The sequence below is a fragment of the Aureobasidium melanogenum genome (assembly GCF_000721775.1).
Source record: "Aureobasidium melanogenum CBS 110374 unplaced genomic scaffold scaffold_6, whole genome shotgun sequence".
In the NCBI taxonomy this organism is placed as follows: Eukaryota; Fungi; Ascomycota; class Dothideomycetes; order Dothideales; family Saccotheciaceae; genus Aureobasidium; species Aureobasidium melanogenum.
The window spans coordinates 66,058-91,609 of record NW_024470058.1 but is presented as its reverse complement, the minus strand read 5'-3'; the positions used below and the strand labels follow the sequence as shown (position 1 = coordinate 91,609).

The window sequence follows — 25,552 nt, the reverse complement described above, 5'->3', positions numbered from 1 at the left end:
TGAAGTTCTGGTTGCCACTGTAAAGCCGCTTGCGCGCGTCACATGCTTGTGGACATGGGACTTGGACCGAAATGCTATGACCGCAGCAGGAACGATTGCGGTTACGGAATTCGAGTTCTTGTTTCATGCGCTCTTCAGGATCCGTGTTCGCAACGATGCCGATGATCATAAACGAGCTGAGTGCTAATGCAACAGCACCGCAATAGAGGCCGATGCGGTTGACTTCTTCTGCCATGGTGAACTTGACAGCAGACGAATATGTTTGTTAGGTAGAGGTCCAGAAGTAAAGAAAATAGTGTTGCATCGACGAAGAAGTGTTCCTCTCAGAGGTCAACATACGACCGTTCGCATGATTCGCTTAAACTCGTATTGCCCCACATAGTGGATCTTAGTTAATGAAAGAAAAGGCTTGATTGACACTAGTCAGGCGGAGGTTATATTATAGATTAGATGTCATTCAAAAGCTGATCAAGTGCCATTTTCTCAATATGCAGCGCTAATCCTGAATAAACAAGCCAACTTCCATCCGAGGCACTCAACGTCAGTTTGCTTGGTTTGATTCATGCCTAGCTGACTATTGGATTCCGGCGCAGGATCTGGAATGTCGTGTTTCTTTAGGTTCGTCTGCAATGTTCTTTCCTTCGAGACTGAGGCGGATCAAGTATGCCTCCAACAAGAAATGAGAGCGTAGCGATAACCTCGGGAAGCAGGCCAAGCACAACGCGAATGGCCATATCACCAATAATCGGATCCAAAGACACCTTCTCTGTAATGAAAGCGACTAGAGTGTAGATGACGCGAACTCCTATCCAAAGCGAGGCAAAGACCGTGGAGAACAGTAGGATACGGCGATAAGCAAGAACGCTCAAGGAGAACATCGCCCAGGTAAGTACCAATGCCCAGCAAGATGTTAACAAAGCCAGTCCAATCTTGATGAATGTCGTGTCGCTGCTAGAGCGATTCGAGCTAGATATTCCAGAAATACCGACAGCTGTGAGACCAATACCAGCACCAACAATCGTATGGACGACCAGGACGATAAGCCATTCGACTTTGACGTCGATCTGCGGGGTTTCACGAACGCGCACTTCGTGAAGCAATCCTGTGGCAGTAAGAAGAAGTGGCGATAGAGCAATACTTGAGATGATCTTGGGCGCGACTCCCTTGCCGTTGGAGATTGAAAGAGCTCCGCTGATGATGCGCAGAGAACAGAACATCATCAGATAAGTCCACCCAACTATGCCGTGTGGCGCATGTCTCCAAACACAATAGACGGTGGGCATTATCAGTACCGCATAGATTGCTAAGTCAGCTATGCCGATTGGATCGTGCATGTCGTGGTACAGGCGCAAGAGGAGAAGGAGGGGACAGGAGGAGAGATTGAGTTGCTCAGGAGTGTAGCGGTTCAATGTTGCTTGTCCGATTTGGGGAGCAGTCTTAACATAGTTGCGACAATCTCCCTGATAGAATCCTGCAACAAGGCGCGGATGGTCTTCAGAATCCTTGCCGATCGGGAATAGTTGTCTCGCTTTGATCCTTCCACATTGACCAAGTCTGCCACATATAACGAGCTCTTCTGCCTGACGGCAAAGCCTCCGCTCGGAAGATCCAAGCCATCATAGGGGGGCGGTGTTGAGAAAGGCTAGCAATTCTATCCAACTTTCGGTGTTATTCTCGCATTAAGTCTGCCATTTCAACATGGGCAAGGTCGGTCAGCAGGTTTTCTGGGTGACTACGTACGTCCGTAAAGGTGTTGTAGTGGGATTAAAGTTCGCAGGACACGAAACGGTGCCGAAGCCCGGAGGGATCTGTCTGTTCAGACGCTGCGCCATGCCACGACAAAGACAGCGACTCTCTCGTATGATGGCCAACATAATGAAGACGACAAATTCAATATGACTTGAATGCTCGTGCAGTTAGTCTCACCTTGTCTCCTTCTTATAGAGTCTACAAGGATTGAGACCTCGAACATCGTTCGATCAGTCTGTACTGTTCGAATGCAACTGAACGATTGCGTAATTGTATGCAGAAATTGCCAATGACCAAAATCTGCATTTTGTAGCTTGAACCATAAATTGCTAAGTCGGGAGGTCTCGTCGTCGTGAATACAAGATATGCCTCGAGCTTTTCTCACACTTTTCCAGTCCAATCCACACGCTGCAATCACTGCGGCAATGGCACAAGCAGTGACAACCCAGAACACATGTTTTAACGCATGGCAGTATGCATGTAGAACAGAATCCAACAAATCTTCCTCATGCATGCTGCTCAGTATCGCGCGAATCTGTGATGCACCAGCTTTCAAGAACACATGGCCATCCAACTGAGGAGACAAGGTTTTGATTGCGCCGAGAAATCCATTCTCAAAGACAGTCTGTGAGATTGGCACAAAGATGGCGCCGCCAATGGTCATGAAGAAAGAGACGACTGAGATGGCGACGGGTATGTCGCAACCTGATAGAACGGTTTGTACTGCAATGATGCCTCCTTCGAAGCCGATTCCCACACCGAAGCCTGTGAGTATCTGATATCCAAGGTTGTATCGATAAGGCGTTGCGATAGAAAGCGTCGTGAGCAAGCCTGCACCGCAGGCAAATAGAGCCAAGCATGCAATGATGAAAGGAGTATAGTATCCTAGCCTCGATATCAAAAGTCCAGTGCATGTTGATGATACGCTACTTGATATAAGCAGCGGTAGCATCTTTATACCCGAATGTAGTGATGAGGATCCTTTGACGCTTTGGAAATAGACAGACAGGTAGTAGGTAAGAGAGAAGAAGCCTGCTCCAAATAGGCCAGAGAAGAGGAAAGCGCAAAGCGTATTGCGATTCCTGAAAAGGTAGGGTGGGAGGGTTGCCTTGCTCCCGAGTTTGCTCTGACTGTATATGAATGCAATTGTGAGAACTCCGCCCACAACAAAGAGGACGATCATTCGTGCGTCGTTCCAGGGGTATGTTGTGCCTCCCCATTGGAGGGCCAGTAGTAGGCAGACAGTCGCAGGAATGAGTAAAGAAGCTCCTATGAGGTCAAGCTTCTTGATTCGCTGCCAAAAGGAGAGTTGCTCTGCATTGTCCAGACGAGGCACTTGGAGTAGGAAGGCGATCATGACTATGGTCAATGCGCCGATGGGAAGACTGGGAAGGCATCAGTCAATGAGGTTCCATAGAATGGCGAAAGACTATATGCTTACTTTATGTAAAAGCACCATCTCCAGGACACCTTGTCACTGTGATATTTTTCAGTAGAGCATGTTCATGTGCCGTTGAAGACACTTACGTGAACACACCTCCAAGCAAAGGACCTGCAGCAGAAGCTACACCCCACATACTGCTAACTATTCCCATAACGGCAGGACGCCTTTGCAATGGTGCTATAGAAGTTAGCGAGAAGATGCTTCTAACATATAGGACTGCATCGAGCTTATGGGCATGTTCGATGGATCCAGAATCATGTAAGAAAACCCTTCCACGACTTACCACAGCAGAAGATAATCGAAAGAGAACCAGTAAACAGTCCGCCGACCCCTACCCCAGCAATGGCTCTCCCGACTATGAGGGCGTTACTACTCAGCGCCGTTGCACACACTAGAGAGCTTTTAATGTTGTTCATGTCAGCTGGTTTCTTTCAACAAGAGGAGAATCGCAAACCCTAGCTCAAAGATCGCGATAGCTACGAGAAAAGTGTATTTGATCTAGAGTGATATCAATGTCGTTGTTCGACCTGACCTCATGAGAGGACCAACGTTAAATGTAGAGTATATCCGTCCGAAACTTGGTTGGAGGGCAGCTTTGGCAAGAAGATAACTTGCAGCGTACCATCCGATATCGTCGATACTCTTGAAGTGATCAGTGATCTTAGGGGCGGCTGTAGCCTTGATTGTCTGATCTAAAGCTGCAAGGAGGGTTGCAAGGCATAGCGCAACAACGATCGCAGCGAGCTTCAGACCATGGGGATATTCAGGATTAGTCTTTTGGTTGGTTGCTACCATGGACTTTTCTTCATGTGAAGGTCGTTCTGGATCATCGGTGCCATCATATTGCACCGCGACAAGGGGGACACCTGAAGTCTTCTCCGTATCGTCCGAGGACGCCTGAGCAGACACATCCTGAGGAGAAATCGGCGCATCTTCTGCAGAATTCTGCGAAATTTTGGGCATTGAGACACAATACTGGACGGTCATTCTATCTTGGTTCAGAATGTCGTTCAAAAACCGAAAAATGTCGAACAGAACAGAATGTCGGACGGACATGTTAGCTCGACTGTCAAGGAGCCACATGACTTCCACATTCTGATACGAGATGGGATTTTCCGGGGCGGGACCGCGATATCCGAAGGCTCTGCGCAGAGTCTGGCGTTCATCCTATAGCAAGTCTTCTGCGATAGACTAGTTGTTGCATGTGACCTCCCCACAAGATAAGGGAATACGAATCTGGGTGCTTTGTCATAAACTGGAGCAAAAGTTTATTCAGAACCGGAGTAAGCATTTGATTGACAAGCTTTCTCGGTCATTTTAAGCTTCACAAGCTTTGCTCAAGCGTTATCTGCTTGATGAACTTCCTCCAAGGAGTGTGTGAGAGGTTCAAAGTATCTCTCTCTGGCGATACCATCTCCTAGAGTATCACCAGAACACATCTACAGATCCACTCATGTAGACTAGATTATCACTTGCCGTTTTTCGACGACTTGGAGGGTTTGAAGGTGGGAATTCTTTGGCGTGAATATATGTGGCTTCTCTATGCTTTACAGCCTTTGTCTGGAGTGAAGCTCGCGATGAAGCGAGAAGAGATCAATGGCCTTCAGCAGTAAGAATTATATCCGAAACGTTCAGCGTTAGCACTGCTCATGCATATGCACATCGTTCCGATTCCGACTTGTGTCTACTTTGGTGGCCGTTGTTGCGAAACAACTCGTGGTCATCATTGAATTTAATGCATATATGGACCGAATCAATCTAGCTTCACGAGAGGTTCGTATGATTTGATATGCCAGATAGAATTGAGTGATTGAACCATGTGCAACTTTTCTTTCGAAATAATGGCGATAAGGATTTCCCTCGCGGTTCAGCAATAGATATTCCTTGACCGAGAAGTGCGCTAAGGGTACCTGTGTTTCTGTATTCCACTCTTCTCCGGTCGTGGACCTTACAAGACTCGAACAATACCCAAGGATGGCAATGGGTGGTGATACACGGTCGTCTACTTCGAACGGGGGCTTTGAGGAAGGCTCTGTAGCCAGAGCATCCACGAGCTCGTCGAGTCGCAATGGCCGCTCCGAGAAGGTGAGGAGCTGGAGAAGCTTGATGGTATTCGGTACCCGTGGACTGGGTATGTTCTGTAGAATGCGGTCGTATGTCTCGTGTAGACTTTCGGGAAGTGTCCGTAACATCCGCCGCACAGCGGGCTTATCGAGACAGTTCAAAACCTCCTCGATTGGCAATAGACCCATCCTAGATTTTGTGCAGAACATATCGGATCATTGTTGCAGGTCGACTCTAGTGGAAATTGGAATTCCGCAGAGTGTCGATGAGTCTGGTCAACAATCTAACCACTTTGGTTGCAAAAGTGTTTAAGGCTAAAAATCTTGCATGAAGACGACAGGACAAAGATGGAAAACACTTTGAGAAGTCGCGACGGAAGAGAAAGGCAATCGCCAACCAGCTGCGGGGCGCTTCCCTCCGAAATCCCGTCCACCAACAATCACGAAGGAGAAAGAAATAAACAAAAAATGCAGTGAAACAAAACATCCAAACTGAGATTCTATCATCGACTCGAGAAGCCTTGCGCAGTGAGTACGGCAGTTTGTATCCTCAGTCCGAACTTGAGCATGCTTCAGGCACCGCAAACGGTACCACCCAAGATTGATCATACATACTCTTTGACGCTGTAAGTCTTCATCCTTCCTATTGACGAACCCTACAAATTAGGCTCACACGTGATTCCATTCGAAGATCGAAGCAAGATCCAAAGCTTGTGTTTCATTACAGAACCCTGGTACGCGACCAGTGGTAAAAACCATTCTCCTCGATAAAACCATACGCACTGGCGTTCAGCTTCTTAAGAGTTTGCATGGACCCGCCTTGAGTAATATCATTGGTACTGCTGGGAGACACATCCGGCGACTTGAGGAAGCACTCTGACCTCATTAGATGAAGCTTAAGACCCAAAACATAGATTTCGATTTCCGCTACACATGGTCATATCCACACTGCTGCTGCATGGACTTCTTGGATCATAGCTTTGCGGCATTTTTCACTTGCTATACGCTGGCAGCAAGGGGTGCCCTCCTCCCCAAGGCCACGATTCGTCGGTGATCTTTCGGGTTTCACGAAGGATGTGTGCAGCGAGTACAGGCGGCTGAAGGGGAAACAGTACTGCAAGATCAGTCTCATGTTCAGCCTGACAACGTAAAGCCCTGGACTTATATTTGTCCTTCTTTGTCTCGCCTTACCGCATAGATTTCATGTTCGACATCTTCGCCGTCTCTCACATCCTTCATGTCCTTGACCTCATATGACAATGCATACAAGTCAATGGCTATGTGGTACCTTTTCTGGGTAACTTCTGGATCCTGTTCGAACTCGACGTAGCATTCGTGCTTGCCTTGTTCAAAGTCTGAGACGGAGCGGTTGGCCCATTGTAGATATGCCACAATGGCGAAGGCGTTTCCACTGTCCTTAGGAGGCCCTACGGGAGACGCACCCTCTTTGTCACTCATAGCTGGTTTCGCGAACAAATGAGGTGTAGTGTCGATTGAGGTTTTGGTGACAATTTAGGAGACATCGCCTCACCTTATATTTCTATATCTCTGAGCAACGCGCCTATGCGTACATTATATGCAGGTTTATCAAAGGCAGGAGAAGGTGCATCGCTTTGATTGAGTATCCGGCTGCAGGTCGGCGCTTGTAGCCGCAAGAGACGCGTGATAGCGAATCACAGGGGCTCTTGTCCAATCGAAGAGCACCAGAAATTGCGCGAGATCGTCACAGGGCCTCTTCTATAAGCAGCGGGTTGCCTGTCTCAAGCGAACTGTTGTTGGCGAGATGTCGATTCGCGACTAATGCACAAGCGAACAAGGAGCGACTGACTACGAAGACGGCGTTACAGATCCATTATCGACAGAATGGTGTGCTCTTAAGCATGGTCTCCGTTGCACTTCTTCATGCTTTCGAGGAGATTGTCCGTGGATAAGATTCGGTACTTTGGAGGTGTGATCATTTGTCGTCTGCCATTGCTTCAGACCCAGTGCCTGTGGAATTGCAATCACTTAGCTTTCAAGTATCGCAGAAAACGTTTGGTATCTGAGCATTCAGTGCTTACTCATCATCGATAGTCTAAGAAAGCACCATTTCAGTGGCTGTAGAGATGTCAGTGTTATGGGCGCGAAAGACAAAAAGCGACTGCGCAACAGCCAGCTGCGGGGTTACTCTACTCCCTCCCGGACTTTCGTCGCAGACAGAGCCCGCCAACAACCGCAGAGAAAGAAAGAAAAAATATGGTTGAGAAACAAAACATACAGCAGCAGGGATTCCCACGTGGTCACCCACCGTAGTACTAATCTGCCGTTCAACTGCTTATGTATGGCAGAGCGGACGGGATGCCCAGTTTTCAGCTGACTGTGGCCGTATGTGCTCGATCAGAGATTTTAAACGAATATATTATTTTGGTTGTTTGATCACGTCCCTAATCACGTCTGCCCATGCTCTTTGCATACATGCCCATGTCATGGGAGAGGCAGTGTTAACATCATGGGTAAATTGACGCTGGTCGGTTTGAGAACAACACTGTCATCAGCAATGCCGTCTCGTCGTTGCGTCAGACACGTGCCGTAGAGGTAAGGTATAATCGCGAAAAATATATCGCACGAGTCGTCTTATACGAGCGCCTTCAGGACCAAAGAGGAAGCAAGTGGGTCAAGTGAAATTGCAACGTCCCTCGTGATGCTCGCGAGTAACTGTTGACCGGTAGAGATCAGTTATTGATAGAATCAATGCAGGTATAGATCCGGCAGTCAGAATCGATACGAGAAGTGGTTGTGTATTTTATGCGATGTTTGTTTTCAGCTAGGAGCAGAAGTGATGGAGTTGGGCAGCCTCAAATTTAGGCTTTGTGGTGGCATCGTGTCAGAGCTCAAAATAGCCGCAGCTTGTGACAGAACATCGCGGCGGTGTACATAGTGGACATCCATTTTCTACAAGAACTGAACAAGTTCAAAGGCTTCAGACAACAACAAGAACAGATACCGAGACATGACGCAGCTCATGACGAGTATATCACAACGCATGGCACGCGAGTCTCAATCAGAACGTTGGGAGATGAGATAGCAATGGTCGAAGGATGCGCTTCAAAAAGAGCGAGTCGTGGATGTGGAGAGTGCTCGGAGCAGGCTGAGGGACGGGCGGTGAATTGGGACCCTTGTTTGTGCCTTGATTAGCGCGGTTTGAGGGTGAGCGTTGTGTTATGTATCAAAGTGGCCTTGGCATGTGTCTCGAGACACGGTCGACTGCCCCTGCCACGACCTGCTGCCTGTTCACTCTTGTACACAGTTGTCAGCCAGTCAATGGACCGAGCTGGGCAGGTGCTGAGAGACGCAGCAAGACCGACACTCGCTTTCAACACGAAACACACAGGCCGACTTTGAAAGTTCGCTCCGACCGTGTCCCTCATTCCCCGCAATCTCGATACATATTTGTACAAGCAGAAGCAACCACGACATGAGTCTGCGAGGCTCTTCGAAATGGGGCAAGCTGCTACGCAAGACTGAAGCCTCGGACAAGAACTTCAAGCTCAACGAAGACGTCGTCGACTTCCTCAAACCATCGACTGAAAAGGAGCGAATCCCTGGCGAAGGCAGGCGACAGCTGCCTACTCCGCGAATCGACACTGCCGCTGCACAGAGATGGCCAGACGCTGCAGACGTGCGAAGAGCTGCTGCGAGCCCCCCTGAAGCATACCCAACAAAGCCCAAGAAAAAGAAGAAGAATGTCAACGTCTCATTCGTGAGGACTCCACCAGAGATTATTGGAGAGGGCGGTGACGACTCGGAGATACCAGTCGTTGAAGTGTCAAGAGCAAAGGCAAAATTGGCCAGATCACAGACAGAACGACGAGCTGCAGCCCCTGTGCTGGATACGCAGGCAGCAGAAAGACACCGCCAGGCCGCGAACTATCCCATGAGTGCTCCTGCCCTTCGTAATGCCTACCAACGCAAAAACTCGCTGGCCGACCCGACCCATCCTGTAAACCATCCCTTTTTCGAATCGCAACCTCAACCTGTGCCCCCTCCAGTCCCACAACATGCCCCTGCACAAGAGAGCCCTCGACCGGGCATGCTGAAGCGCGCTCCCACCACTTTCAGCAGCTTGGAAGATGACCCAATCTCTCCCACGAGCGATGAAGATGTGCCGCCTATTCCACCCCATGTTGAACTTCCCATGAGAACAATCAGACCCCCTGAGTCTCCCATATCTCCACCAATAATCGACAACACTGAACTCGCCAGCTTCTTGCAAGACTCTCCACCACAACCTCGATCCCTGCCACCTAGAGACGCCAAACGCCAGAGTATGATCCGTGAAGAGGAGGGCAGAGTCTTGCGTCGCTTGTCCAGACTCGACTATGATGAGGCTGCCACTGACGCGCTGGATCCACGGCGACCACCCTCTCCCAACTCCCCTCCTCGTGAGAGCCGATCTCGTAGTCCACAGCTACCTTCCATCGTACCCACTGATTTCGGCTCAGCCATCCCTGACCACCTTCGCTCCGCTTCTCCTGAACAGCCAGCACCCCCAATAGTGCTACCTCATCGCGCACATCCACTTCCTGAGATTCCGAATCAACATGATGACACCACAGATACCACGATCCATCCAATCACGACAAGAAACATGCAGCCATCTTTCTCTTCATCTCATTACACCAATGATTCAGCTCACTCAGCGTCTAGCCAGCGACAGCGGCTTCCCTCAGACTTCTTGGCTTCTTCCTCGCCAGCTTCTTCTGTCCGCTCAGCTTCGTTACAGCCCAACACCTCTTTGAATGCCCATCCTCTGCCTCACCCTCCGAGCCGTGGACCAAGCCCGAGCTACTTCTCACAACAGTCGTTGGCACCTCAAGCGCAAAACTTCAATGGGCTTACTCCTGGAATTACACCCGGAATCACCCCTGGTCTCACTCCTGGACATCATCTTCCCAGACCTTCTTACGATGCGAATGGTCGATCTGGATCTGCCTTTTCTTACCGAAACATTTCTCCCCCTGAGCACGTTCAAGGAACCGCTGAGCATGATGCACTTTTCGATTTTGGCATGCGTGTCGCGCACATGAGAGGCGTATTCCGATTGACAGCTGAACGTGAACGACCGATCCAGAGTTGCACAATTCGGGAGTGGATACGTGCTGCTATCTGGTGGCTGCACAAAGGTCGTGCAGGTCTGACTGTTCAGATCCGAAATACACCCAAGGGAACGACAAGGCCTGAGAGCCTTACACAAGCGCATGTCGATGTCGCTAAAACATGGTGGATTCTTACCGATGTCTTGTCTGGTGCAGACTCACCACACTCCAAGATCGATTCTCCACAGGATACCCTGCTGCGAGACATGGATATAGTACGCGCAAGTCTCCGTACTTTCACCTTATCAATGAGCAGAAACAATGTTATGCCACCTCATCAATCTCTCATTCAAGGCCAAGACACGACAATGTGGGTCGAGTACCCGCGTTTTGCTTCGGACGTTGCTGCTCTTTTGCGTGGCAACACATCTCAAGCGTTGATCGCACAAGATGAAGTTGAGGAAGCAAACCCGCTGGAAGCTCTGCCTCTAGGCGACACAAGGGACACATTCTGTTACAGTAGAATGTTTGTCAGTGCTTCGGTCAACACAGACGAAGCAGATAGCGATCGCGTCGTCTTGCCCTGCGTTCTCACGATGATTCGAGCCAAGTCCGAATTTCAGACTTCGGTAGTCATCTCGAGTCAGGCAGACTTGGTGAACATAACAATCAGGCCTGGAGATGGAGGGTATGGCAGAGGTCCCACTTGGCACGATGTCAGTTGGAAGTCGAAAGAGCATGGTCTGTATGTCCGTCTCCCTAGAGGTTTCACGCTCAATCTTGCATTCCAAGAACCAGACTTCCGCTCGCTGTGGAGCATGGTTGACTATACCAACAAGGTGTATGGTAGCATGAGACCGGAAGCCGATGAGCGCATGATTCATGAAGCACATCTAGTCGAACTTGCGCACACCGATTCTATCAACCCGAATGCATTCTCCAAGGACAAGGTCCGGTCGTGTAGAGCATTCGTGTTTGAGAAGAGACTTCATGTTCGTACTGGACTCGGCGAGACCAACTTGCATCGTGGATATCGGCTGCTCTTGATGGCGAACCCCGTAAACAAATCTTTGACCATGGCCGGCATTCCGTTATGCAGGACCTCACCATTGCTCTTCGAGATGACAGGAGAGAATGAGCCTCCCGTCATGCATGTTTATACGCAAGACTCAAAACGGCAATGTCGGACCACGTTAGGGTTCAAAAGTGGTCGCGACCGCCAGGACTTTTATGAGGTATTGCAGGGCATCTCTACAGACGAAAACGAACAAGTTGTCGCAAGGGTTGGGTTGACGGCTATGACGGCGGAAGCCTCAGCTGGACAAGACACAGTTGCGGGAGCCTTCCAAGGGCTTGCATGGAAGGATGTGCGGGTCGTGACCGAAGCTAATGCAACGGTGGGACAAGACCAAGGCGACATGACACTTTCGGAGCATTTCCGTATTATTGCGACGCATGACAACGGTGCGGTGACCGATCGACTCAATCTTGGTAGGTCTTCTCAATCTGGTCATTTGATATGTGCTAACTCGGATGGCAGGTCCTGGCGAGCTCCTGTTGCGTCTTCCAGCATCCAAGATACCGAGCTTGTCGCTTTTGCGCGCACCGCAAGAGGATCTGACTGCCTCGCTGGACATTGCCAAAGCTCAACACGGACGGGAGGGTCTGAAGAGATTTGTGCAAACAGCAGCGACAACACCTACAACACGCACCTTAACTTTCCCATCGTTGGAGGAGCTGCACACATTCCAGAAAGCGCTCACAAGATACACCGTCAGATACGACGGGACAGCTACATTATTCGCCATCGCCAGACGGAGAATGGTTGTGCCCATCTACAAGAAGTGGGAAGCAACCAAGGTTCGCATACAGATCTTGACACTCGGCAACGTGACCAAGATTGCAGCCTTTTTCGAAGACTTTAGCCATGCAGATGCTATGGTGTTCCAGATCAAAGCAGCAGATACTTTCGAGAAGGCCAAAGGAGAGAAGCCAGCCAAATACTGTGTCAAGTTCGTGGACGCCAAATTCAGCTTACCAAAAAAAGAAAAGGATGGCGAAAGAGGCGAGGATGAGCCACCATCAGACTCGCAGGTCTGGGGCAAGGGAGTCCGTCGCAAGTTTATCAACCTTGAAGGATTGGAATATGCAGGGGAACATGATGATATTACTATTGGCTTTGAGACGGAAGAAGGTAAGGACCACCTAAAACCCGGTCTTGAGTACAGTACTGACATGAGTTGCAGAGCGCGATCGCTTCTCAGAAGGGCTGCCGGCAGCAACGACCAACAAGGTGTTCCAATTGAGAAGGAAGATCTGAAAGATGATACATGTGATGCATTTTATTTGTTTTAGCTTCTGCATAGCGTGGTGCAGGTGTTTTCAGTGAGCATGAGCGAGCGCTACACAGCGTTGATCGCAGGCGCATGAGGAACGTTTTTTCTTAGACCAGACGTATGTCACAATGGACGAATTGTGTTTGACGACTTTCACAACAACCAAGTGATATGCAGAAATGCAGAGTGCATCGAGGTGAGAAGACAAGGAGAAGGGAAGCTTGGCGCTTGACTCAAGCCGATGCAGCGGTCATCCCCGCCACGAGTCAGCAAAATTCAGACGCCAGCGACGGCTTTGGAAAGAGTCACAGCCGCCAATTGTTTGCGCATCACTCGCACAAGCACAATCACACATCACACAATGCCCGGACAACGTGGACCCGTACCGGTGCCGCTCCAGGCTGCCGGCCGCGACCTCACTCAGGAAGTGCTGGATCTTCTGGACACCAAGCAGACTGTTGCGACCGAGAGCGACCTTCCCGATGTTGGTCAGGCTGAGATCAAGGCCGCTCTGGACAGACTGGCTTCGAGAAACATGGTCACATACGACACCAACGACAAGGAGCAGGTTATTCTCACAAAGGAGGGCGAGCAGATTGCCACTGAGGGCAGTCACGAGTTCAAGGTCTGGGACGCTGTCAAGAGAAGAGGACAAATGCCCTTGAAGGAGCTTACGGTAATTCTTGCACGCCAATCTGATTTTAGGTCTGGCAGTTGCTGACGCAAGGACAAACAGAACGAGGTTGGCGCAGACTCAGCCAAGGTCGGTCAAGGCAACGCATTCAAGCTCAAGTGGATCAAGAAGGACGGCGATGTCCTCGTCTCGCTGGTCGACTCTCCCAAGGACACAACCCGCGAAACCCTCGCAGCCATTCAGAGCAGCAAGTCTCTTTCCGACAACAAGCTCCTCGCCGATCTCAAGAAGCGCAAGTTGGTCACAGTCACAAAAGTCATCAGCTACAAAGTCTCCAAGGGCGACAAGTACGCAAAGGAGATGCCCGTCGAGCACACCGATCTCACCCCCGAGATGCTCGAGTCTGGCGAGTGGAAGACTGCAAACTTCAAGCCTTACAACTTTGCTGCTTTGGGTTCGCAGCAGCATGCTGGTGCTCTGCATCCTTTGATGAAGGTGCGCGAGGAGTTCCGCAAGATCTTCTTCCACCAGGGCTTCATTGAGATGCCCACTGGCAGGTGAGACCAGTCCTGAACTTGCTCTTCTCATCGTCTCCAACTGACTTTCTCCAATCAGATTCGTCGACACTGGCTTCTGGAACTTCGACGCTCTCTTCGTTCCCCAGCAACACCCTGCCCGCGATCTTCAAGACACCTTCTACGTCTCCGATCCCGTATCTGCCGACTTCCCCCGTGCCGACCCCATCGCAGACGCAGCCATGGAGGCAATGGAGAAGGACGCCAAACTCTACGACCCCCGTCTCGCCTCAACAGAAACACCCAAACTCGACTACCAAAAATACTACGACAACGTGCGCAAAGTACACCAAGACGGTGCTTTCGGCTCCATCGGCTACCGCTACCCCTACAACGACGCCGAAACCACAAAACTCGTCCTCAGAACACACACCACCGCCGTCTCCACATACGTCTTGCACCGTCTTGCCGCCAACCCTCGTCCTTGCCGCTACTTCTCCATCGACCGCGTTTTCAGAAATGAAACCGTCGACGCTACCCATCTGGCAGAATTCCACCAAGTCGAAGGTGTGATCGCCGATTACGACTTGACCCTCGGCGGCCTAATGGCCTTCCTCGAAGGCTTCTTCGCCAAACTCGGCATTTCCAACCTGCGCTTCAAACCCGCCTATAACCCCTACACCGAACCCTCCATGGAAGTTTTCGGCTACCACCAAGGCCTAGGCAAGTGGGTTGAAATCGGCAACTCTGGAATGTTCCGTCCTGAAATGTTGGAATCCATGGGTTTGCCCAAGGATTTGAGGGTTTATGGCTTTGGATTGTCATTGGAGAGACCTACGATGATCAAGTATAAGGTGTCAAATATTCGTGATTTGTTGGGTCATAAGGTTGATTTGGGCTTCATTGAGAGTAATGCTGCTGTTAGACTTGATAAGGATTAAAGGCGCTCACGGAATAGCTTGAGGAGAAAGAATGACGACTATCAAAAATGTTACAAGTTTCTTTCAATTGTGTGATCGGAGTGTCTGAAAGAGTGTGTCGTAGCCTCTGACCTTGTCTTACATCCATGATCACGTAAATAGAAGGCTTTGAACGTCAAAGATAATCATGAAATTGTTGTAGAAGGGCAAATTTGTTTTCCGCACGACATGCTTGCCGTAGAGAAACCCCAGCCTAGACATTATGCATAAGCAAACTCACATCTAGAGCGCTCCCGAGTTCGAAGACGTGGGATGCGAAGGAGAGTGCCTGAATTCAAGAACAAGATTCCCTCTTTTCTCCCTAAATTACTTATTTCAGGTTGGGGATGGAGTCCCCACTACTGACCAAGCGATGATCTGCTCTTGAGTGTAGGTCAGATCTGATTCTTATGGCTCGGGATTGGGAAAGGGTCTGACTACAAGAATGCAATAGTCTTTGGTATTCAGCCAGGGTTGTAGGTTTGGCATTGTGTACTGCCGAAGATTTCGCGGGAAGTCGGGTCGCCAAGCTTTTGGAACGTCGTTGCCTGCCACAGCTCTCATCAACACTGCACCATCATCATCTTATCATTCTCATCCTTATCATCATCACATCGCCCGCCAGATCCATTCTTTCATGAAGGAGTAGACCACACTGACCCTCTCGTGTGCTTGCTTTCGTGTCAGAGATTTGCTCTTAGCCGTCACGCCTGCGTCCGCTGTGAAAAAGCCGACGCGACGCGACCGCGACGACTGATCGCTCGTACCTCTCCAAGCCCGACGTGTGTCTGGTTACCGTCTGCCTTTTCTTGATCGTACTGAATGCTGCAAACTCTTGATTATTCTTACGCAAAAGTCAAGGCTGCTTTTCTACACGAAAGCCTGGGTGGGCGGGTTATCTTCTCTTACGAGGAGGGACAATAAGGTATCGTATATTCTTTGACTTAATACTGACGCCCTTTGTTCTGGGTGATCAAGTTGTGGTTTCGTGTCAGAACTCAGCCATGGACGACTATGGGCTTGTTTCGAGCAGCCCGCCATGGAAATGGGTCGTCGAAAAGCCTTGTTTTGTTTCTTGGAACAGCAAAGAGGAGGGACCAGTATGTCTAGGTCAACTATCACCACTGAACTCGACATCCAGGTTGACCATTAACATCGGATGGCGGGCCGATGAGCTGTTGATAGCTTTACATCTACCAGTATCAATACGCGCTTCGAAACATCCTCGCGACATGTTCATGATCATCCCCTGCGATTTTGACACTTCCGCCCTCGATATGACATTTACACCTATACAGGCATATGGACGAGTCGATCTGGAGAGTGCTGGTCTTGCTGACTGTAACTTGTTTCATCTCTCCTTCAGACTCGCCATGCCTTGCGATGTTATCATGCCTCGAGCCAAGCGTCAGAAGCCTGTCAAAGGCACACCGAAAGAGTTGATGTCAAGGCTCAAGTCATTATCTGAGACGACCTCCTTCGATATATACTTCAGGTTCGATACCTTTGCACAACTCGAGCTGCGGAAAATCTTTGCTTCAAACTCGATGAAGCGACTCAACACACCTACTCTGCTGCTTGACAGCATGTATGATGGCCGTGGAGGCGGAGTCAACCTCTGGCTCAATCAAGGTCTAGATCTCGAATCCGAGGATAAAAGATGCCACTCCCATCCCGAATCACCTCAGAACCTCCTGCCCCCTCCCCCTTATACTCGGGATACAATGCCCTCTCTCGACCTTAACAAACCTCCCGAGCCCCTTGAGCCCCTTGTAGAGGTTGAAGTGCCTTTCAGTGATGTTAGTGTTGCTTCTTTGCCCATACACAAGGAAAGTGATGGTGAAGGCGTGCCTGAGACGCCGTTCTGGGTCCGTATGCGTCGTATTTTGGACTATCGATCCCCGAGCGTCGAGCACTCAAGCAGAGCCCATTTCAAGCGTGCTGCAAGTGTTGACTCGTTGCCTGATAGCAATTTGAGACGGAAGCAGGTACGGACCGGCCGCTCGCCTTCACTCGGACCTCCGGTTCATGAGGCTTCTGCTCCTGTTCTCGCTGGGCTTGGTAGCGAGTCGACTGTTGCGCGCCGCGAGTTAATATCCCAGGACAAAAAGACTAATCACAATGCGTCGCCATCGCTTGCCCCTGCGATCCATGAAACTTCTGGTCCTGCTTGCGTGGCAGTCGAGACAGCGAGAATCACTACGCAGCAAGGAGCAGGTTCACCCCCGGCCAGGACCGAAGAGATCGCAACCTGGTTGTTTGGTGCTTGGAGTGTCCTACCATCTGCACATCACGACCTTCGCGACCAATTGCTCGCTTTCGGCGCCGCTTCAGAAGAGCTATTTGCACAAGCTCGAGTCGAGTGCACGACTCGGTTAGCCTTTGCCGCTGCACGGGCTCCCAAACTACAAGACACAGCGACCTGCACTACAGATGTGGCCGATGCAGAAGAGCAAGTCAGAGAGGTTGTGCAGTGGATCAACAATGTCAAGCCTGATGCCGATATTTCGATTTTGCACGACCTTGTCGTTTTGGCCCAGACTGCAATGAAGGTCGTGGACTCCGATCCAGACTCGAAAGCTGAGAAGATGAATGAGTTTTTGATGTGCAAGGCAAGGTGTATTGCTCACGCTTGCGTCTTGGAAGCTAGCGCTGCGACGGGTTAAACTGTGATTTTCACTATACGCCGATATCTCACGAATGGCTATGAACCTTGAGGGTTGAGACTAACAACAAGGTAGTCAACAAGACACCAGTAGCTCAACACGCGAATGGGGACTGGGGAAAATGTGGACGTGATAAAGATATTCTTCACAAGCCCGCTTGTATCTAATAGACGAGCGATCAAAGCGAATTGTTGCTCACTAGTGTGATGATGTCTTTTGTTTCAACATCTCATGCACATTTGATCTGCTCAGATCAGCATAGAATCATAGCAGTGACTCTAGGAATGTCTCTACCAACAAGGGCTAAGTCGTCGAATGGTGAAGCACCTGGTTCTCGTAGCTTAACTCTTCAATATTCATATTTCCAACCCAAAGATTCTCAAGAGCCATATCCGTGTCTTTCAAAGCCCCACACACAATCTTGATCCTTGGCGAGTTCTTGAAAGCCTGCACAAGCCATACAGTATCATCTTCCTTAGACCTCTCATCCAAAATTGCAAAATTCTCGACGTTGATTTCAGATCTAGTATCCTTGACCAACTTTTGAAGTATTTCAAAGCACTCTTTCGGGTTCTTGCCTTGAAAAGGTGCAGCAGAAGAAGTTGGCTCCATAGGAATGGTTGAGGCCTCTGTGTATCTCTTGTCAAGAGAGGTGATTACGACTATACTCAAACCGAGGTCTAGACCTTCTTTCTGCTTGAGATTTAGTTCGATGAATCGATCGAGAAACTTTTGGGAGAATGTTAGGGATAATCTGTGGTCCAATTCTCTGGTGTGCACTTGCCTTCGAATCAAACTCTGCCGCGCAGGAGACTGGTAATAGAGCCATGGATGATCAGAGAGCTTATAGAGGACTGTACCGCGTGACGGAAATTGAAGGACGAAGTGTTTGAAGGATTCGAACAGCGCGACCTCCTATGTTCACTCATAGGAGGGGTATTGTTCGTAACGTCCGTAACGTTCTTGAAGGATGCGATCCGCATAGTCCGTTCTGTCGAGCACGGATTCATGATTGACGACCACTGACACTCCTATTTTGTATACTGCCGAGTGATTGGAGCAAATCAAGCAATCTGCAATGATATCGAGGAGAATTGAGAGAAAAGATTCATATTGTACATTACACAATTTAAAGCCTAAGGGTAAATTTTGTTATCACAGATGTGATTCTACTTCTCCGTCACGGCTGTCGTGGCGGTAGTAGCAACGGAGGGCTCTCCGTCGTGCTTGACCTCTGTTCTGCTCTCACCACCCAAGCGGTGCTGGAACTCATCCACCGAGATCGCTTGGTTGGTGGTCACGCCGTGGTTCTTAGTCTGTTCCTGAACAACCTCATGCACGGGCTTGACCTTGTGGGTGACCTCGGGCACGATGCGTTCCTTCTCGATGACAGGCTGGATGGTCTCGTGGAGGTGGTGGTGAACAGACTCTGCGACAGCGGCAGGCTCAGTAGTCTTGGTCTCCTCCGTGGCTTCCTCCTCGGTTGTGTTCTTGAAGGCAGCCTGGTCGGCGGCAACCTTCGCCTTGATCTGGTCGCCTTGCTTGTCCTTGTTGATCTGGCGTTCTTGAGTTGCATCAACTTCAGTGTTGTGCTTCGTAGCCTCAACCTCCTGATCTTTCAGGGGCTGGATGGTGGTGTGGTAGTGGTCTTGATGACGTTCGCGGTCGACGACCTTCTGCTCTCTGGTCTCGTGCTCGTGCTTGACATGCTCATGCTCAACTGCCGGGGCAATAGTCTGGTCGACAGTGGTGTCCTTCTCGCCTGTAGCAGCAGAGTCAACGACTGGGGCTACTTCCTCAATCTTGTCCTGCGTGGTCTTGACTTCTCCAGTCTTGACCTGCGCGGTGTCGACCTGCTCGGACTTGGCGTTGAATTTCTCACCTGCGCCGGAGCTTGAGTATATTAGCATGTTTGCCTAAATAATGATAGTGTGAGAATGTCCTTACAGGAGCTTGCTGACAGCGTTGGCGGCGGCGTCCATAGTGTGTGATTTGAGGGTGAGAGTAGGGTTTTAGTTGAAGTATGGGTGAGCTGTTTGTTTGCTCGCTTTGAAGATATGTGATCGATTCTGAGCTGCAAGAGCTGCTCCTTAAAGGGACCTTCCCAAACACATGACGAAGGTGACCAATTGAGTACACCAGTGACCTCACTGCGGTTAGTGGGGTAGTACGAAATTGCTCTTGTAGCTGAAAAGTGCTGCACGTCAGTTTTACGAAGAAGATTTCGCTTCCTACCTATTAGATTAAGCCACATAGATGAAGTGGTCTACTTGATAGGCTGAGAAGAAATGCAATTCCCAAAGCAGTCAAGTCTGTCATGTTGTGATGCAGATGATCGGACGGCGACAGGAGGCCAGGCACACAAGGCGTCATGTCTGGGTAATTTCTTCCAGGTTTTGGGGAAGGAAGGGTCTTCATACTTCCAGGTTTCGCCATGTTCATGTGAACTCACGCTTGCGGGAAGAACATATGGTAGTAGTGGGGTAGGCTGCGCCACACTGTGATCGTCGAAACTGTAGCCCTATGGTGGCTGTAGTGACATTCCAAACCAGCTTTCTGAACCATCAATTGCATGCGAATTTCTCAAGAGTGCGTTCGGGCCAAGGGTAGAAGGCAGAGTGCTCATCCCTCGTAGACCATACCGAAGGACCGAGGTTGCAAAGCGAGACAGGCAGCAACATAACCAGACGTCGGGGAAGCGGACGAAGGTTGCGCAATGTGTATCCCGAGCAGATGGGCGTGCCAGGATCTGATCGCTACATCATGGACGACTTCTTGCGGTGCATCGCGAACGCAATCGGAATCTGAGCTTTCGCTGTCTCAAGCATCAATCATCCATTCATCGCGTCTGTGGGTAGAATGGAAGAGTCAAGAATCTCCTAGAGGACAAGGTGATGCAGCGACAATCGCGTGCTGCAACAATGTGCACGCGAGTTGATCAATATAACTAGATTGAATTTACGTTTAGATGACACAAATGGTGTCAAGATGGCGCAAGAGTGACAATCGAGGAGAGGCGTCTTTCGCAATTTGCAGGGCGCTGGGCAAGGCGGAGGAACTGCCAAAAGAAGAAAATTGCGACACCAAGACTTATGGCCATAACACCATGCAGGTGCAGCGACCCTGATCCTCTGTTCATGAACACTTTATCTGGACGATGTACTCGTTTATCTCCACAGGCGACTAGGAAAACCAATTTCAATGTTTTCTCGGACAAAGAGAGGATCTTGTGTCCTCGATTGAGCCAGAAGAGTTCGATGTTGCGTGAGTTCTTTGATGGATGGCGCAACTTCTCGAAGCTTTGCAGATTACTGTTATAATTTGCGTGCATATGTCGTGCTCGTACCATAATTCGCAATCGCGTATTGTAATCTCGTCAGTTTTCCATGGGCTTGTATAAGAAGAGACGTGGTAGCTGCGATGGAAGTTCAGACAATAAATCCGCACACGCTGCAGAAAGTCCATGTGAAGTCCCGAGATGAGCGCTGCTACAACCACTTTGAAGCCTAGTCATCCGAACAACTTGTTTGGAGCTACACAAGTCAACGTCAAAGAAGCGGATACAGATAGCTCCCTTCTTGTGGCATCTCCATACACCTCACCGCCGCATCTACTCGATCTTGCCAGATATTCCAGGGCAAGTCAACTATTTGCAAAAGCCTTGACAAGGCTTCAACCTATCCGGGAAGATTATGCAACGGCAGAGTACACAGCGTCATTCAACTTTGGGGAGGTCATGGGGACTTTAAGATACCTTGCAAGAGACGAAGGCTTTACATGGAAGGCGACGGAGTTCTACGTCGTCAGTTTTCGATCACAGCTCAGTCCTGACGCAGATCCCGAGAGGCTGTTCCAATTGGATGCCTCTTCACATCAGGAAGCCATGGCTAGTGGAGGACTGCTGAAGTATTGGTACGGAGTGAAAGATCAGGACCGGCAGAATTTAGCGACTTGTATGTAAGATCTGCGTCTCAGGGAGATATGCTGACAGGTGCTTAGGTTTCTGGGAAAGCAGGCAACATGCGAGAGATGGGGGTAGAGGACCTTGGCATGCGAAGGCAAGAGCTGCTGCAGCGGTCTGGTACGAGAGTATTGTATTCAAGACGTATGTCTTGACGATTGGCGATGATGTCGAAGATTGGGTCATCTCAGACTTTGAAGATAAGAGAACATGATATCTCGAAAGTTTCTTTGAAAACCAAGGTGACCGGACGCCAGCGGTCTGTGCTGCTCAATGTCTGTCTTCGAGCTTGATTGGAAGCTCGTTGCACACATCTTGCATTAACCAGCACGCAGGCAACGCTGAGCAGCGTGTTCCGGTCGCTGTTAATATATCGTGGCCTCGAGGATGTCAACATAGCCGAGTAACATCAAGTGCGACGTGTAAGCGACACACTTGTCTAGTTTGCGAATTTGGAACATGAAAGGTTTGGCGATGGTCTGGCATAAAGTGTCTTCGCCTGACGAATAAAGTGCAGCGGATCAGATAAGATCGTTGCTGCGGAAGCCGCACAGACTTCAGGTCTGCGCAAATTGGCTCTCCTCGCTCTCGACCTTCAACTCCAGGTTCCAACAACTCCCAAGAACGTTTTACTGACGGGTGGTGGGATTGTGCTATCGCCGACTATCAATACTCGACCGCTGCTTTATTTGCTTGGATTACCCATATGTGAACCTCATGCAGGAACATGGCTTGCAGATCATGCCTCAACCCTCAACCACGTTCCTCGGCTGTGTATGCCATCACGGTCGCCAAGCCATCACCAAGAACACCAAGACGTATTTCTGCGCTCTGCGAGATCGACCCTGGTACCTGGCAGCCATTTTCAGCTCCGAGACGACGGTCGGCCGCTCTCGCTTTGCAATCAATCACTGTTAACTTGACCCATTCGCCAATGAAAAGCTAAGGCTATGGTCTGGAAGGAGCTTAGTTGGCGAAAAAAACTGATATCTGGTCAAGGGTTCGAGACAAATGGTTTGCTGCGGCCTGCCATGTGCGGGTTCACGTAGCAGATTGATGCATCTTGGATGTCGCAGAGTACAACACACGAGGCATAACTGTCTTTTTGAATGTAGGCTGTGCAAATAGGTGGCGCCATCAAAACATATAAGAAGCTCATGCGCTGCCCTTGATGAGACATATAAGTTTCTGCACCTTCGTTTCTCTGAAGACAACTTTCCACCATGAAGTCTATCATCTTGGCTACCCTGACAAGCTTGGCTCTTGCGGCCAGACCATTCCTCAACGAGCCTGATACTGGGTAAGCCAAGCTAGTCGAGCTCATACCTTAAGCCCATAATCTAAGGATTGTTCATAGTATCGATGAAGCTCTGGGAGATACACCTGTCGGCACTCTGCCACCACTTGATGATATCGTCGGGCTTCCGGATTTTGACTGGGCAGCTCGTCGCTACATGAATACGAGTGCTTATACTTACTACCGTAACGGTGCTGCTGGCGAGTGGTCCTACCGTAATAATCTGGAGGTCTTTCAGCGCTACACCGCTCGTCCCCGTGTATTGAGGGACATTTCAAATATCGAGTCGACCTTGACGACCTCAATACTCGGCCACAACTTCTCCGCACCTTTTTACATTAGTCCATGTGCACGAGGTGCTCTTGCTAATGAGAGAGCTGAGCTCGGACTCGTCGAGGGTGCTTATCAAGGAGATATTCTATACATCCCTTCGGACTTCAGCTCCTTGCCATTGAAGGATCTGGCCGCTGCGAGACCCTCGAACGGCTCCCAGGTCATGTGGCAGCAGGTTTACCTCGATGCCGCCAATGATACTGCCACCAAAGCACACTTTAAAGAGATCGAGGAATCTGGTGCTCGTGCAATTGTCTTCACTGTTGATAGTGCTGGGCCTGGTGTACGTCAACGTGCTCAGCGTTACTCAGCGGGCTCAGCAGATGCAGAGTACTCAGCCTTCACATGGCAATACTACCAGAAGCTTCAGAACTTCACGAGACTACCTGTCGTCATCAAGGGCATTCAGACGGTCGAAGACGCCAAGATGGCGGTCAAGTACAAGGCACCTGCGATCATCTTGTCTAACCACGGCGGCCGCAACCTTGACGGTAGTCCGTCCGGCTTTGAGGTTGCCCTCGAGATTCACCAACAGGCACCTGAGGTCTTCCAGCAGATCGAAGTGTATGCCGACGGTGGTGTCAGATACGGCAGTGACGTGCTCAAGATGCTTGCTCTCGGCGTTCGTGCCGTCGGACTTGGCAGACCATTCATGTATGCCAATGTCTATGGCACTGAGGGAGTGGCTAAAGCTGTGGAACTGTTGAAGGCAGAGATTGCTAGTGATGCCGCGCACCTGGGCTTGATCTCCATCAAGGATATTGGACCTCAGTACTTCAAGTGGACGCCGAACAGCTGGTATAGTTAGGTGTCACGCGATCAATTGCATTTCTATATTCTTAAGAGTTCATCCGCACGTCAGGAAGTGTAAAAGTAACCATTTTACAATCTATATCCTCCCATGACCGTCAAATCCGAAGTCGTCTTGATCATGGAAATGTGGCTTAGCGGCTAACGAGTAATGTCAAGGTGTTTCGGGCGCTTAGGCAGCCAACGCCAACACCAACACCAGTGAAACACTAACCCTTCGAAGGAGAACATCTGTTCTTTCAAAATGCGGCGTAAGGCCATGTTGTTGTATTGAGAAGTGTTAAGATCCTGTTGTCGCGTCTGCCGATGTCTGTTTGAACCTACAGTCCCAATTTCCAAGCCTGATCTTGCAATTCTTCAACAAGTCATCAAGGACTGGTTAGAACTAGACATTGGCATCACCATCTCTCTAGACTGGCGATGCGGCCTTTTCCTGGACGTATGATTATCTGGATCGCAATTGTTGCCATCCTCGCTGCATTCGCATCAGCGTACCCAGGACTTGTTTCCTTGCCCTCAGACCGGGCCTGCTGGACGACCAACGAGAATGGTGAAACTACATACGTAGCTCCCCTGGTTATCGATTGTCTCCCCAATGACACCACCTGCGGTATCATGGAAGGTGAATACATCATCTCACTTCGATCATCCTACCCAAAATCTGCGCATATCTTCTACCTCTCGTCCCACATACCTTCCCCAGCACTACGAAACACCAGCATCGGATGGTACAGTGATGACGAAGATTACATCATCAAGAACCTCCGACATACGGAGATGGAGATTATCAGACGCGATCCAGGAATCGACGAGGTTTATCAACATTATTGGTTTCAGGTGGACACTGGATGGGGGTTGCAATGCAGGAACCCGAGCTTGACGGGAGAGGAAAAGAGACTTTGTTACAAGAAGCTTCATATTCAAGAGTGTGAGGGATCGTGGCTGAGCGATGAAGAGAGGAGAGAGTGTTGGGAGGAATCGTGCAAATGGAAGGGATACAAGATGACGGAAGAGCAAATCAAGACTTGTGAAGAAGGAGGTAGAAAGGCATATGCGGAACAGGGTGCGCTGTGAGATCGGGCCGGATCATGATCGATGAGATATACGTCTTCTGAGGTTCTCGTGACATTGTCCTTACTGGGAGACGATATCAGATGGAGCGATCGCAGATAGAAATTCAAGTCGCGACCCAAGAGCGACAGATGGACATGACTTCTGACTTTCGGGCAAGAACTTTCGCCGCATGTGGGATGCCGAAGGTTCCCTCTGAGATCTGTGCCGCATGGGCGTCAACGATGAATTCAGGACCAAGAACATGTCAAGCAGAAAATCGAATCTCGAAGGGACCTGGTGCAAATCGTTCGCAACAGCTACCTGTATACCTTGACAAGCTTTAGTAATCATGAAGATGTAGGTGTTGCGACAAATCTCGGACTGAGACGTGTATTCTTTGACGCCGACTAGCCGCGAGGTGCGAAGCGCTTTCCTGTTGCAGCAAGATCTCCTTTTGAATTTGTCAACCTTGATGCTCAAGTAGCAGCACGATTGGAATTCGCATGCACTTTCCGGCTGCTCATGCTCAGAACACCAAGCCTGAAAGCGTCCTTATCCAGAATATTCTTGGGCTAGAAGGCAAAACTACTGTTAATCGACTCCGTAGGCTCCAGTGCCAAAATGATCTCAAGTCACTTGCTGCATCACAACAAGTTT

General features: G+C 49.8%; 12 protein-coding genes across 12 annotated transcripts; 7 read left to right on the top strand and 5 right to left on the bottom strand.

Annotated features, from left to right (window-relative positions):
- Window positions 1-665: 665 nt before the first annotated feature.
- Window positions 666-1,316, bottom strand: M437DRAFT_24959 (uncharacterized protein; the record flags this gene model as incomplete). The annotated part of the gene is made up of 1 exon (XM_041019077.1): window positions 666-1,316. A coding segment is annotated over one exon (651 nt), but the record flags the coding sequence as incomplete, so codon positions are not given.
- Window positions 1,317-1,816: 500 nt separating this feature from the next.
- M437DRAFT_45200 (MFS general substrate transporter) lies at window positions 1,817-3,988 on the bottom strand (the record flags this gene model as incomplete). Its single annotated transcript, XM_041021039.1, has 6 exons — window positions 1,817-3,134; window positions 3,191-3,226; window positions 3,277-3,370; window positions 3,477-3,592; window positions 3,648-3,691; window positions 3,743-3,988. 6 exons carry the CDS (start codon window positions 3,986-3,988, stop codon window positions 1,817-1,819), a joined length of 1,854 nt encoding a protein of 617 aa, XP_040881104.1.
- A 2,260-nt stretch (window positions 3,989-6,248) lies between these two features.
- M437DRAFT_64635 (uncharacterized protein) lies at window positions 6,249-6,714 on the bottom strand (the record flags this gene model as incomplete). Its single annotated transcript, XM_041024453.1, has 2 exons — window positions 6,249-6,353; window positions 6,448-6,714. The coding sequence occupies 2 exons, from the start codon at window positions 6,712-6,714 to the stop codon at window positions 6,249-6,251; spliced, it is 372 nt and encodes a 123-aa protein (XP_040881103.1).
- Window positions 6,715-7,505: 791 nt separating this feature from the next.
- M437DRAFT_44725 (uncharacterized protein) lies at window positions 7,506-7,757 on the top strand (the record flags this gene model as incomplete). Its single annotated transcript, XM_041020955.1, has 1 exon — window positions 7,506-7,757. A coding segment is annotated over one exon (252 nt), but the record flags the coding sequence as incomplete, so codon positions are not given.
- Window positions 7,758-8,710: 953 nt separating this feature from the next.
- On the top strand, window positions 8,711-12,651 carry M437DRAFT_44746 (uncharacterized protein; the record flags this gene model as incomplete). The annotated part of the gene is made up of 3 exons (XM_041020960.1): window positions 8,711-11,822; window positions 11,872-12,525; window positions 12,578-12,651. The coding sequence occupies 3 exons, from the start codon at window positions 8,711-8,713 to the stop codon at window positions 12,649-12,651; spliced, it is 3,840 nt and encodes a 1,279-aa protein (XP_040881101.1).
- A 377-nt stretch (window positions 12,652-13,028) lies between these two features.
- On the top strand, window positions 13,029-14,757 carry M437DRAFT_73933 (phenylalanyl-tRNA synthetase-like protein alpha chain; the record flags this gene model as incomplete). Its single annotated transcript, XM_041026136.1, has 3 exons — window positions 13,029-13,343; window positions 13,404-13,858; window positions 13,917-14,757. 3 exons carry the CDS (start codon window positions 13,029-13,031, stop codon window positions 14,755-14,757), a joined length of 1,611 nt encoding a protein of 536 aa, XP_040881100.1.
- A 1,022-nt stretch (window positions 14,758-15,779) lies between these two features.
- On the top strand, window positions 15,780-17,441 carry M437DRAFT_83018 (uncharacterized protein; the record flags this gene model as incomplete). Its single annotated transcript, XM_041027860.1, has 1 exon — window positions 15,780-17,441. One exon carries the CDS (start codon window positions 15,780-15,782, stop codon window positions 17,439-17,441), a length of 1,662 nt encoding a protein of 553 aa, XP_040881099.1.
- On the bottom strand, window positions 17,438-18,270 carry M437DRAFT_73931 (uncharacterized protein; the record flags this gene model as incomplete). Its single annotated transcript, XM_041026135.1, has 3 exons — window positions 17,438-17,479; window positions 17,769-18,170; window positions 18,226-18,270. The coding sequence occupies 3 exons, from the start codon at window positions 18,268-18,270 to the stop codon at window positions 17,438-17,440; spliced, it is 489 nt and encodes a 162-aa protein (XP_040881098.1).
- A 340-nt stretch (window positions 18,271-18,610) lies between these two features.
- M437DRAFT_44729 (uncharacterized protein) lies at window positions 18,611-19,423 on the bottom strand (the record flags this gene model as incomplete). Its single annotated transcript, XM_041020957.1, has 2 exons — window positions 18,611-19,334; window positions 19,389-19,423. The coding sequence occupies 2 exons, from the start codon at window positions 19,421-19,423 to the stop codon at window positions 18,611-18,613; spliced, it is 759 nt and encodes a 252-aa protein (XP_040881097.1).
- A 1,496-nt stretch (window positions 19,424-20,919) lies between these two features.
- Window positions 20,920-21,616, top strand: M437DRAFT_45104 (uncharacterized protein; the record flags this gene model as incomplete). Its single annotated transcript, XM_041021024.1, has 2 exons — window positions 20,920-21,394; window positions 21,441-21,616. The coding sequence occupies 2 exons, from the start codon at window positions 20,920-20,922 to the stop codon at window positions 21,614-21,616; spliced, it is 651 nt and encodes a 216-aa protein (XP_040881096.1).
- Window positions 21,617-22,625: 1,009 nt separating this feature from the next.
- Window positions 22,626-23,840, top strand: M437DRAFT_44824 (S-2-hydroxy-acid oxidase; the record flags this gene model as incomplete). The annotated part of the gene is made up of 2 exons (XM_041020974.1): window positions 22,626-22,702; window positions 22,760-23,840. The coding sequence occupies 2 exons, from the start codon at window positions 22,626-22,628 to the stop codon at window positions 23,838-23,840; spliced, it is 1,158 nt and encodes a 385-aa protein (XP_040881095.1).
- Window positions 23,841-24,283: 443 nt separating this feature from the next.
- Window positions 24,284-24,916, top strand: M437DRAFT_45271 (uncharacterized protein; the record flags this gene model as incomplete). The annotated part of the gene is made up of 1 exon (XM_041021060.1): window positions 24,284-24,916. One exon carries the CDS (start codon window positions 24,284-24,286, stop codon window positions 24,914-24,916), a length of 633 nt encoding a protein of 210 aa, XP_040881094.1.
- Between the last annotated feature and the right edge of the window lie 636 nt (window positions 24,917-25,552).